At 40.4% G+C, this 13908-nt stretch overlaps 1 protein-coding gene across 1 annotated transcript in view; it reads right to left on the bottom strand.

Annotated features, from left to right (window-relative positions):
* The window catches only part of UBN2 (ubinuclein 2), a 79410-nt gene that overhangs the window by 42210 nt on the left and 23292 nt on the right, over positions 1-13908 (bottom strand). Inside the window, exon 3 of the mRNA XM_019959164.2 lies at positions 4812-4913. Coding sequence (XP_019814723.2) covers positions 4812-4913 — 102 coding nt within the window. The remainder of the gene's footprint in view (positions 1-4811; positions 4914-13908) is intronic.

Genomic DNA, 13908 nt, shown 5'->3' with positions numbered 1-13908 from the left:
GGTTCTCTTCATATTATATAATTAGTCTTTAAGAAAGTCGTATTTGTAAGGAAAATTTTTTCGCCACGGGCAAAAAATATACATAACATATTTGTTAAACATATTAAGGCTAAGTACAAAACTTGTGATTTTAAACTGTATCCTCTTAAGTTACATGGAGAATGGAGAAAGACTGTACATTTAATGATTTTGAACCAAAACTGAATGATGTTAGAAAAAGAAAAAAGGAATGCACTCCTTTCTTGTTGTTCCACTTGAGGGATTACTACAAAGACCTACAGCTAAGACCTTCTGATAGGGCCCAGTACTATCTGTAAGTAAAGGAGGGATGTGAGGAGTAAAGAATTAAAAGTGAAAAGATCAGACTTCCATGGTGGTTCAGTGGTTAGGAATCTCCACATTTATCTGGAGAAAAATATGATCCTAAAGAATATATGCACCCCAATGGTCACTGTAGTGCTGTTTACAAAAGCCAAGGCATTGAAACAACCTAAATGGCCAACAGAGGAATGGATAAAGAAGATGCGGTACAAATGAGAAGGCACTGCAATGGGAAGCCTATGCACTGCAACTAGAGAGGTGCCCCGGCTTGCTCCAAGTAGATAAAGCCCACGCATAGCAATGAAGACCCAGAGCAGACAAAAATAAATAAATTTTTTTAAAAAGTGAAAAGTCTCTGTAGTAATTATTTTGAAAATGTGTAATTGTGATAATATAAATACACCTGCACTTTTTGCTTACATAAACTTGTATAATGCTTTACAATTTTTAGCTTCCTCATATAAATTATTTCACTTGGTTCCCCTGATCCCCTTTTGAGGCAAGGAAGGCAAATATTACTCCCATTTTATAAGTGAAAACCAAATTCAGAGAGGTTAAGAACTTTGCCACAGTAACTGTATTGGTTTATGGCAGTGTCACTGACTTTTCCCAACCTCTCCATTATAGTAAGCAGCATCTCGCGTTAGAAACACACTCATCACCAGGCTACCGGACAATGTGGAGGTGCTCAGTGCCTATCTTCTGCAGTATTCTGCTGAGCTTTCCCTATCAAAACACTCTTCAGGAGAACAAACTCTTTATGGATATTTTATTTAGCCTTTTTTAAAAAATATAACCAGGTGGACTACAGTTGTGTTTGATAAACCTGGCAACCATACTAAAATGACACAACCAACGTGACAGAGCAAGGATTAATACACAGCTTCTACTGCACTGTGAGTTATAAACATGCCAAGCATTTTTTTTTTCTTGAAAGGTACAGGATATATTCTGGGGTTGTTTTTGTTAAGGTAACACTCGTTTATAACCTTACATAAGTTTCATGAGTATGTGACATTTCTACTTCTGCAATAATTTTAGCCTTTTAAGTACAATGTATTAAGAGGCAATGGATCACTGAACCTGCAAACCACACTTATTAGATCCTTTGCCAACAGAGATGCCTAGCTATTGTGACCCAGAATAAATCACTTCACATCAATACTTTGCAGCTGTAAAAAAGATTCAGTATTACTTACTTCACTAAGTTCTAGAGAAATTTAAAAGACATAACCTAAATAAAACCATTAATCATGTCTGGTATTATTTCAACAATAAAAAGATTTCCCTTGTTTTTTAAAAATTTGGCAGCATGCTTGTTAGACTAAAAATAATCTTCAAAAGCATTTATTTTCAGATATTACAGTAGTAAGTATTAATAGTACACAATTCTTAAAGTGAATCAGAACCAGATTATTTTTAATCCCTATTGAATAATATACAAACAGAGAAAGCCTACTAGTGGGAATTTCCTAGCAGTCCAGTTGTTATGACTCTGAACTTTCACTTCCAAGGGCCCAGGTTCAATTTCCAGTCAGGGAACTAAGATCCCATGAAGGTGACTCAAAGGGAAAAAAAAAAAGCCTATAGGCAATATACCCATTGAAAAAAAACAAGAAAATCATTTGGTTGGCTCATAAGTGTTTTATGTTTGAATCACTGAATTATTTCATGTAAAAATGAAATAATCTGTTAAAGAAAATGATGCAAAATTATTTTGCAAGTCAATAAACAACCTGTGCTTTAGTTCAATTTCCTCCTATAAAATAGGGACCAAAATTGTCCTATAAATGTCAGTAACTGTGTAAGTTATATATACATATATGTAACAAATATATATATATATATAACAACAACTTATACCTACAAAAGTTATCCTCATTTATTAAAGCAGTGGCTTGCAAATTTTCTTCACCAGCCCAAGTGGAAAATACACTACCCATCAAAACCCAGTGCATGTGTATAAACACACACACATAATAAAAACTGCATAACGTATCAGTGGATTACTATAACACCTCCTACTCTATTTCATTCTCTTTGAAAATGCTGGCCAGTCTTTAAATCGATACATAAAGAAATTACAGTTCACAAAAATCAGTTTGAAAAACACTTTTATTCAAATATTTGGAATGCTACAAAAGGAAAATACTAAAAATGCTCTTTATGAAAGGCTACATACCATGTGATTCTAACTGTATGACGCTGGAGAAGAGGCAAAACTATGAAGACAATAAAAAGATTAGTGGTTGCAAGTGTTAGGGAGGGATGAATAGGTAGAGGATTTTTTTTTAGGGCAGTGAAACTATCTTGTATGACAGTATAACAGTGGATACATGTCATTATACATTTGTTAAAATCCATAGAATGTACAACACCAAGAGTGAATCTGAGGTCAACTGTGGACTCTGGGTGATGATGTGTTGATGCAGATTTTCCCCCTGTGACTAGTATACCACTCTGGTGGGGGAACATTGATAATGGGGGAAGCAGTGCATGTTGTGAGGGCAAGGAGTATATGGGCAATTTCTGCACCTTCCATTCAATTTTCCTGTGAACCTCAAACTGCTCTAAAAAAATTAGGTTTACTAATTAAACTCAAACAAGGGCTCTGTATCAACTGGGGGCGGGGATGGGGAGGGACATGGGAGGGAAGTTCAAAAGGGAGGGGATATATGTATTCCTATTGCTGATTCATGTTGAGGTTTGACAGAAAACAACAAAATTCGGTAAAGCAATTATCCTTCAATAAAAAAAATTAATTAAAAAAATTTTAAATGCTATTTATGTAAGCCTGAGTACATGCAATATTCATTTATATATGGCCATGGCTGAGTTTCCTCTTGGGTTATTTAGAATTGAAAATCTACTTTACATAGAGTGTTAACATCAGTACCGTTGCTTTATACTTGCTTTATGCTTTTCGATGGGCCTCCCTGGTGGCACACTGGTAAAGAATCCACCTGCAGGAGCAGTAGGAGAGATGAGTTCGATCCCTGGGTTGGGAAAATCCCCTGGAGAAGGAAACGGCAAACCCCTCCAATATTCTTGCCTATGAAATCCTATGGATAGGGGAACGTGATGGGCTACACGGTCCATGGGATTGCAACAAGCTGGGCACAAATGAAGCGACTGAGCACCTACGCAGGCTTTGCAGCATGTCATTATCTTGAGTCTCAGAGTACATAATTCTGCTGGGCAAGTCAGTCGTAACAGAGAAAACTGGGTGATGCTAAAATAAAAGACTTGCTCCTGGTCCATAGTGAATTAGAAAACAAGTGGAGTCTAGAATCTAGGACTTTTGACTTCAATGTCAAATCAAGGTCAAAACTCTTTGAGACCATTCCATGCCCGAACCTACAAAAAGGCTGACAACCTTTTTGGTAACACAAAGTCCTCTCAACTCCAAAGGATACTGTCAACATTTTACTCCTACAGAGTAGGCTTGCAAACCAGTTTATGTCAGGAAACCAAAGTAACATAGGAGTATGACAGGGTATGTACGCCTCATGCTGGAAGTCCTTCCTATCACTTCCCTACCACTACACGCCTTGTCATCCGCTACACAACCAAGCACTGTAGTAACAGGAAAAAGAGGTACGAATTTGTGGGTAGTCCAATGGCCACCTTACTGTCACTTTCTGTATATTCTAAGCAGTCACTACACAGTGCAGGGGATATCATAATGCAGGGATTAGATTATTCCAGCACGCTGAGAAGAATGTAAGAACATACAACTTACCAACCCCTAAACATGACATGCCTTTATTTATTTGCTATGTGACCAATGCACTGTTGTAGTTGTGAAATGCTCTCCTGAATTCCTCTTCCTTTATAAGAGAAAGAAGATTCCAGGGGGAAAGCTGTAGGGCTTCATCAAAACAGACTGTGATGAAGGACAGCATTCAACTATCACCACTGTAGTAAGGACTGGCAGCAATAAAACCATGAAGCACAATTTCAAGGTATTTGCCAGATTAACTACAACCCAGCAGCCCCAATCTTCAAAATCTCATGGTTCTGATCTGGAAGGCGTTTCAAAACACACCTGCCCCTGGGAACGTCGATTAAAAACTCAAGATGGAAATACTCTCTGATCAATAAATCCCACTACTAGAAACTTAACCTATACATATAATTTTAACTATAATTATATTACATGCATACTCAAGTACACAAAGAGAAATGTATATTACTGATGGCTCAATTACTTATAAGCACATAAAACTGGAAACTTATTTTTTTCTTTGGCTACACCATGCAGCTTTTGGGATTTTAGTTTCCCAACCAAGGATCGAACCCAGGCTCCGACCAAGAAAGCACCGCATGCTAAGCAGTGGAATGCCAGGGAATTACCCAAACTGTAACTGATTTAGACATACATCAAAAGGGAATTAGTAAAAACACTTGCTGAAACATTTACTTTAACTTTGAATTCCACTACCCAAATAAACAAAGAAGTGCTATTATATTAAAGACAAATTACTCACAGCCTCTGAGTTATCAATAAACGGATCTGTCTCATCATAGCCAAAGCCTATATCGATTAAATCTTGTAGCCGATCCCTCCGGTGTTTACGGGGCTTCCCACCCTGTGAAGAACAGATATGTTAGACTGAATCAGTACTCATGTTGTTTCCATTAAATTATAAAATACCTGTCAGAAGAATCTGCAAATGACTTCTGTAAATAATACCCCTCAGGAGGTTGAATTTAAATCCCCTCACATCTTGAACGAAAGCTGTACTTAGGGACTCACTTCCAAAGTAAGTTTGCAGTGAAAAACCTGGCTAACGTTACTCAGCCACATGATCAAGGTCGACACCAACAGTATAAGTCATACTGATATAGCGTTACTCTTGACACGATGTGACACAAATGGCACTGAAACTTTGCAGTCTTCCTCTCAAAAGCCTGTCGCCTCAGTTATCGGTTAACCGTGAGATAAACATCATGACAAAGAGAACCACAAGAAAAACACCAAACTCAACTGAGGGACATTCTTATAAGCAACCAGTATTTGAGGAATTCTTACAAGTATTCCTCAAAGTGGTCAAGATTATAAAAAACAAGAAAAATCTGAAAAAATGTCATAGTCTAGACAAGCTTAGATAGACAGAAAAACGAAATGTGATCTGCTCTCCTGCCTGGCGTGCAGGCACTAAAAAAGGACATTGGGGGAAATAAGCAAATCTTGAATAAACTGCAACATCGATTAATAGTGATGTACCAAAGTTGGTTTGTTAGTTGTAACAAGTCTGCTATAGAATCATAAGATGTTATAGGGGAGAGTGGGTGAAAACTATATGAAAATTCTTTGTATTTTCTTTTCAACTTTTCTGTAAATCCAAACTATTCTTAAAAGTATTTTTAAGGTCCTAGAGTTAATTATACACATAGACATACAAGAAAATAAAAAATGAATGCATGGAGAAACTGGTGAAATCTGAGTAAAGTCTGTAGTCTAGTTAACTGGACTGTGCCAATGCCAATTTCCTAGTTTTGGTAACTATAGTTAAGTCACTACTGAGAAAAACCACGTCAAACCTGCTGTGAAGCAGGAGTCAGGAAAAGAAGGCTCAGAAAGCAGAGAGAAAACCAACAGTGCTAAGGGTACTGCCTGCCCACATGCCACCACTGAGTGCGAACGAGCCCTGTAGAGGCTGTAATACGTGAGACCTAACTCTCCTATGGCTTATATTTCCACAGTGCATGTGTCTCTCAATGCACAGTTCATTTCACCATTTCTTCCACCGGTGAAAGATGGCTGAGTTTTTTGCAACATGGCTCTCAAATGAAAGCAAATTACTTCATCTATTTCCACGTGAAGAAATGGGGATCTCTTCCAGTGTTCACATTAAAAAAAAAATTATGACAAACTTACTGAGAAATGTCTCCAACATAAAATATTTCCTTTTTAGGTAATTTTGTAAGGTAATTCTGAGTAAATGCTTTGTTTGTATTGCATATTCATGTTAAAAAGAACCTACCCCCCATAACTATGACTTCATTGTATGCTTTTCATTGAATAAAACCATTACAATACCATCACCAGCAAGAGTGTCATTTTGGTGTGAGATAAAGTAGTTGCTCACGTTTTAAGATTTTCAGTTCAGTTCAGTCGCTCAGTCGTGTCTGACTCTTTGCGACCCCGTGAATCGCAGCACGCCAGGCTTCCCTGTCCATCACAAACTCCTGGAGTTCACTCAGACTCAAGTCCATCGAGTGAGTGATGCCATCCAGCCATCTCATCCTCTGTCGTCCCCTTCTCCTCCTGCCCCCAATCCCTCCCAACATCAGAGTCTTTTCCAGTGAGTCAACTCTTCGCATGAGGTGGCCAAAGTACTGGAGTTTCAGCTTTAGCATCATTCCTTCCAAAGAAATCCCAGGGCTGATCTCCTTCAGAATGGACTGGTTGGATCTCCTTGCAGTCCAAGGGACTCTCAAGAGTCTTCTCCACCACCACAGTTCAAAAGCATCCATTCTTTGGTGCTCAGCCTTCTTCACAGTCCAATTCTCACATCCATACATGACCACAGGAAAAACCATAGCCTTGACTAGACGGACCTTGGTTGGCAAAGTAATGTCTCTGCTTTTGAATATGCTATCTAGGTTGGTCATAACTTTCCTTCCAAGGAGTAAGCGTCTTTTAATTTCATGGCTGCAGTCACCATCCGCAGTGATTCTGGAGCCCAAAAAATAAAGTCTGACACTGTTTCCACTGTTTCCCCATCTACTTCCCATGAAGTGATGGGACTGGATGCCATGATCTTCATTTTCTGAATGTTGAGCTTTAAGCCAACTTTTTCACTCTTCACTTTCACTTTCATCAAGAGGCTTTTGAGTTCCTCTTCACTTTCTGCCATACCAACACAGAGTGGAAACCCTTTTATTTTGCTGGATAAGATGACTGAGTTCAGTTCAGTACAGTCGCTCACTTGTGTCCAACTCTTTGCGACCCCATGGACTTCAGCATGCCAGGCTTCCCTGTCCATCACCAACTCCTGGAGCTTGCTCAAACTCACATCCATTGAGTCAGTGATGCCATCCAACCATCTCATCCTCTGTCGTCTCCGTTTCCTCCCACCTTCAATCTTTCCCAGCATAACGGTCTCTTCAAATGAGTCCGTTCTTCACACCAGGTGGCCAAAGTGTTGAATCTTCAGCTTCAGCATCAGTCCTTCCAATGAATATTCAAGAGTGATTTCCTTTAGAACTGACTGGTTTGATCTCCTTGCAGTCCAAGGAATTCTCAAGAGTCTACTCCAACACCACAGTTCAAAAGCATCCGTTCTTCAGTGCTCAGCTTTGTTTATGGTCCAACTCTCACATCCATACATGACCACTGGAAAATCTACAGTTTGACTAGATGGACCTTTGTCATTAAAGTAATGTCTCTGCTTTTTAATATGCTATTTAGGTTTGTCAGAGCTTTTCTTCCACGAAGCGAACGTCTTTTAATTTCATGGCTGACAGTCACCATCTGCAGTGATTTTGGAGCCCAAGAAAATAAAGTCTGTCACTGTTCCCATTGTTTCCCCATCTATTTGCCATGAAGTGATGGGACCAGATACCATGATCTTCATTTTCTGAATGTTGAGTTTTAAGCCAGCTTTCTCACTCTCCTCTTTCACTTTCATCAAGAGGCTCTTTAGTTCTTCCTCGCTTTCAGCCGTAAGGGTGCTTTCATCTGCATATCTGAGGTTATTGATACTTCTCCTGGCAATCTTGATTCCACCTTGTGCTTCATCCAGCCTGGCATTTCTTATGATGTACTCTGCATATAAGTTAAATAAGCAGAGTGACAATATACAGCCTTGATATACTCCTTTTCCAATTCAGAACCAGTCTGTTGTTCCATGTCCACTTCTAACTATTGCTTCTTGACCTGCATACAGATTTCTCAGTACAAACAGTATGTACAGTATGAAAAGGCAAAAAGACAGGACACTGAAAGATGAACTCCCCAGGTCAACAGGTGCCCAATATGCTACTGAAGACCAGTGGAGAAATAACTTCAGAAAGAATGAAGAGATGGAGCCAAAGCAAAAACAACAACCAGTTGAGGATGTGACTGGTGATGGAAGTAAAGTACGATGCTATAAAGAGCAATACTGCATCAGTCAGTAAGTTCAGTCGCTCAGTTATGTCCGACTCTTTGCAACCCCATGTACTGCAGCATGCCAGCCCTCCCTGTCCATCACCAACTCCCAGGGTTTATTCAAACTCATGTCCACTGAGTCAGTGATGCCATCCAACCATCTCATCCTCTGTTGTCCCCTTCTCTTTATGCCTTCAATCTTTCCTAGCATCAGCGTCTTTTCAAATGACTCAGTTCTTCACATCAGGTGGCCAAAGTATTAGATTTTCAGCTTCAGCATCAGTCCTTCCAATGAATATTCAGAACTGATTTCCTTTAGGATGGACTGGTTGGATCTCCTTGCAGTCCAATGGACTCTTGGAGTCTTCTTCAACACCATAGTTCAAAAGCATTAATTTTTCTACACTCAGCTTTCTTTATAGTCCAACTCTCAGATCCATACATGACTACTGGAAAAACCATAGCCTTAACTAGACGGACCTTTGTTGGCAAAGTAATGTCTCTGCTTTTTAATATGCTGTCTAGGTTGGTAATAGGAACCTGGAATGTTAGGTTCATGAATCAAGGCAAACTGGTAGTGGTCAAACAGGAGATGACAAGAGTGAACATCGACATTATAGGAATCAGTAAATTAAAATGGACTGGAATGGGTGAATTTAACTCAGATGACCATTATATCTACGACTGTGGGCAATCCCTGAGAGGTAATGGAGTAGTCATCCTGGTCAACAAAAGAGTCCGAAATGCAGTACTTGGATGCAATCTCAAAAATGACAGAAGGATCTCTGTTCCTTTCCAAGGCAAACCATTCAATGTCACAATAATCCAAGTCTGGGCACCAATCAGTAACGCTGAAGAAGCTGAAGTTGAACGCTTCTATGAAGGCCTACAAGACCTTCTAGAACTAACACCCAAAAAAGATGTCCTTTTCATTATAGGGGACTAGAATGCAAAAGTAGGAAGTCAAGAGATACCTGGCCTAACGGGCAAGTTTGACCTTGGAGAACAAAATGAAGTAGGCCAAAGGCTAACAGAGTTTTGCCAAGAGAACATACTGGTCATAGCAAACACCCTCTTCCAACAACATAAGAGAAGACTCTATACATGGACATCACCAGATGGTCAATACCAAAAGCAGATTGATTATATTCTTAGTAGGCTTCAGCAATATGTGAACCATGAACTTCCAGATGCTCAAGCTGGTTTTAGAAAAGGCAGAGGAACCAGAGATCAAATTGCCAACATCCACTGGATCATCGAAAAAGCAAGAGAGTTCCAGAAAAACATCTATTTCTGCTTTATTGACTATGCCAAAGCCTTTGCCTGTGTGGATCACAATAAACTATGGAAAATTCTGAAAGAGATGGGAATACCAGACCACCTGACCTGCCTCTTGAGAAACCTATATGCAGGTCAGGAAGCAACAGTTAGAACTGGACATGGAACAACAGACTGGTTCCAAATACGAAAAGGAATACGTCAAGGCTGTATATTGTCACCCTGCTTATTTAACTTATATGCAGAGTATATCACGAGAAACGCTGGGCTGGAAGAAGCACAAGCTGGAATCAAGATTGCCGGGAGAAATATCAATAACCTCAGATATGCAGATGACACCACCCTTATGGCAGAAAGTGAAGAGGAACTAAAAAGCCTCCTGATGAAAAGTGGAAGAGGAGAGTGAAAAATTTGGCTTAAAGCTCAACATTCAGAAAATGAAGATCATGGCATCGGGTCCCATCACTTCATGGGAAATAGATGGGGCAAGAGTGGAAACAGTGGCAGACTTTATTTTTTGGGGCTCCAAAATCACTGTAGATGGTGACTGCAGCCATGAAATTAAAAGACGCTTACTCCTTGGAAGGAAAGTTATGACCAACCTAGATAGCATATTCAAAAGCAGAGACATTATTTTGCCAACAAAGGTCTGTCTAGTCAAAGCTATGGTTCTTCCAGTGGTCATGTATGGATGTGAAAGTTGGACTGTGAAGAAAGCTGAGTGCCAAAGAATTGATGCTTTTGAACTGTGGTGTTGGAGAAGACTCTTGAGAGTCCCTTGGACTGCAAGGAGATCCAACCAGTCAATCCTAAAGGAGATCAGTTCTGGGTGTTCACTGGAAGGACTGATGCTGAAGCTGAAACTCCAATAGTTTGGCCACCTCATGCGAAGAGCTGACTCATTGGAAAAGACCCTGATGCTGGGAGGGATTGAAGGCAGGAGGAGAAGGGGACGCCAGAGGATGAAATGGCTGGATGACATCACTGCCTCAATGGACATGAATTTGAGTGAACTCCAGGAGTTGCTGATGGACAGGGAGGCCTGGCGTGCTGTGATTCATGGGATTGCAAAGAGTCAGACATGACTGAGCAACTGAACTGAACTGAGTCCCAGCCATGTGGGTTCAAGTCCCAAGCACGGTTCTGGTTGAGTTTGAGTCACAGCCATGTGGATTTGAGTCCCAAACTGGGTTTTGGCTGGGTTCAAGTCCCAGTACATGGGTTCAAGTCCCAATCTGTGATAAATGGTTTCAAGAGTATACCAATAAAACTCTTGGAAAGCAATCGAAAAGAATCTGCAAAGATTCTTCCATACTCTTAGCTCTGGCTGCAGTAGACCTAGGACATGCAGCTATACCCACCACAGAGCTGCTGAGCAGATGACCCACAAACTGCAGAACAATTATATCAAAGATATTCTCACACTGTTAAGAAAATTCTAGGACCCACAACAGATTTCCCAAACTGGGGATCTGGCAAAGGAACTGAGAACCCCCAGGGAATCTGACTTTGGAGGCCAGTGGGATTTGATTACACAACTTGCACCGGACTGGGGAAACAGACTCTTGGAGGGTACAAACAAAACCTTGTGTGCACCAGTAGCCAGGAGAAAGGAGCAGTGTTCCCAAAAGAGACTGAGTCAGACTTGCCTAAGAGTGTCCAGGAGTCTCCAGTGGAGGCATGGGTCCACAGTTTGGCCTCAAGCCAAACAAGAAGGATGGAACAGAGTTCCACCCATCAACAGAAAATTGGATTAAAGATTTACTGAGCAAGGCCCTACCCATCAGAACAAGACCCAGTTTCCCCCCTAGTCAGTGTCCCCATCAGGAAGCTTCCATAAGGCTCTTATCCTTATTCATCAGAGGGCAGACAGAATGAAAACCACAATCACAGAAAACTAATCAAACTGATCACATGAACCACAGCCTTCTCTAACTCAATGAAACTATGACCCATGCTATGTAGGGCCACCCAAGATGAACAGGTCATGGTGGAGAGTTCTGACAAAATATGGTCCACTGGAGAAAAGAATGGCAAACCACTTCAGTATTCTTGCCTTGAAAACCCCCTGAACAGGATGAAAAGGCAAAAAGATATGACACTGAAAGATGAAGTACCAGGTCAGTAGGTGCCCAATATGTTACTGGAGAAGAGTGGAGAATAACACCAGAATGAATGAAGAGATGGAGCCAAAGCAAAGACAATGCCCAGTTGTGGATGTGACTGGTGATGGAAGTGAAGTCTGATGCTGTAAAGAACAATACTGCATAGGAACCTGGGATGTTAGGTCCATGAATCAGGATAAATTGGAAGTGGTCAAACAGAAGATGGCAAGAATGAACATTGACATTTTAGGAATCAGTGAACTAAAATGGATTGGAATGGGCGAATTTAATTCAGATGACCATTATATACACTACTGTGGGCAAGAATCCCTTAAAAGAAATGCAGTAGCCCTCAGAGTCAACAAAACAGTCTGAAATGCAGTACTTGGGTGCAACCTCAAAGATAACAGAATAATCTCTGTTCGTTTCCAAGGCAAACCATTCAATATCACAGTAATCCAAGCCTATGCCCCAACCACTAATGCTGAAGAAGCTGAAGTTGAACAGTTCTATGATGGCCTACAAGACCTTCTAGAAATAACACCGAAAAAAATATGTCCTTTTCATCATAGGGGACTGGAATGCAAAAGTAGGAAGTCAAGAGATACCTGAAGTAATAAGCAAGTTTGACCTTGGAGTACAAAACAAAGCAGGGCAAAAGCTAACAAGAGTTTTCCCAACAGAATGCACTGATCTTAGCAAACACCCTCTTCCAACAACACAAGAAATGACTCTACACATGGACATCACCAATGATCAATACCAAATCAGACTGATTATATATTTGCAGCCAAAGATGGAGAAGCTGTATACGGTCAGACTCAGAGCTGACTGTGGCTCAGATCGTGAACTCCTTATTGCAAAATGCACACTGAAATTGAAGAAAGTAGGGAAAACCACTAGACCATTCAGGTACGACCTAAATAAAATCCCTTATGATTATACAGTGGAAGTGACAAATAGATTCAAGGGATTAGATCTGATAGGTGGCTCAGATGGTAAAGCATCTGTCTACAATGCAGGAGACCTGGGTTCGATCCCTGGGTTGGGAAGATCCCCTGGAGAAGAAAATGGCAATCCACTCTAGTACTATTGCCTGGAAAATCTCATGGACAGAGGAGCCTGGTAGGCTATAGTCCATGGGGTCGCAAAGAGTCAGACACGACTGAGCAACTTCACTTTTCACTTTCAGAGTGCCTGATGAACCATGAACAGTGGTTCATGACATTGTAGAGGAGTCAGTGATTGAGACCATTCCCAAGAAAAACAAATGCAAAAAGGCAAAATGGTTGTCTGAGGAGGCCTTACAAACAGCTGAGAAAAAAAAGAGATGCTAAAGGCAAATGAAAAAAGAAAAGATATACCCATCATAATGCAGAATTCCAAAGAACAGCAAGGAGAGATATGAAAGCGTTCCTAAGTGATCAATGCAAAGAAATAGAGGAAAACAATAGAATGGGAAAGACTAGAGATCTCTTCAAGAAAATTAGCGATATCAAGGGAACATTTCATGCAAAGATGGGCACAATAAAGGACAGAAACGGTATGGAACTAACAGAAGCAGAAGCTATTAAGAAGAGGTGGCAAGAATACATGGAAGAACTGTACAAAAAGGATCTTCACGACCAAGATAATCACGATGGTGTGATCACTCACTAGAGCCAGCCATCTTGGAGTGCAAAGTCAAGTGGGCCTTAAGAAGCATCACTATGAACAAAGGTAGTAGAGGTGATGGAATTCCAGCTGAGCTATTTCAAGTCCTAAAAGATGATGCTGTGAAAGTGCTGCACTCCATAGGCAAGCAAATTTGGAAAACTCACCAGTGGTCATAGGACTGGAAAAGGTGAGTTCTCATTCCAAAGAAAGGCAATGCCAAACAATGTTCAAACTACTGCACAACTGCACTCATCTCAAACGCTAGCAAGGTAATGGTCAAAATTCTCCAAGCCAGGCTTCAACAGTATGTGAACCGAGAACTTTCAGATGTTCAAGCTGGTCTTAGAAAAGGCAGAGGACTATCTGACATACATCACAACAGGATCCTCTATGACCCACCTCCCAGAATATTGGAAATAAAAGCAAAAATAAACAAATGGGACCTAA

Source organism: Bos indicus, chromosome 4, assembly GCF_029378745.1.
Source record: "Bos indicus isolate NIAB-ARS_2022 breed Sahiwal x Tharparkar chromosome 4, NIAB-ARS_B.indTharparkar_mat_pri_1.0, whole genome shotgun sequence".
Lineage (NCBI taxonomy): Eukaryota > Metazoa > Chordata > Mammalia > Artiodactyla > Bovidae > Bos > Bos indicus.
This window is presented reverse-complemented; position numbering and strand designations above follow the sequence as displayed.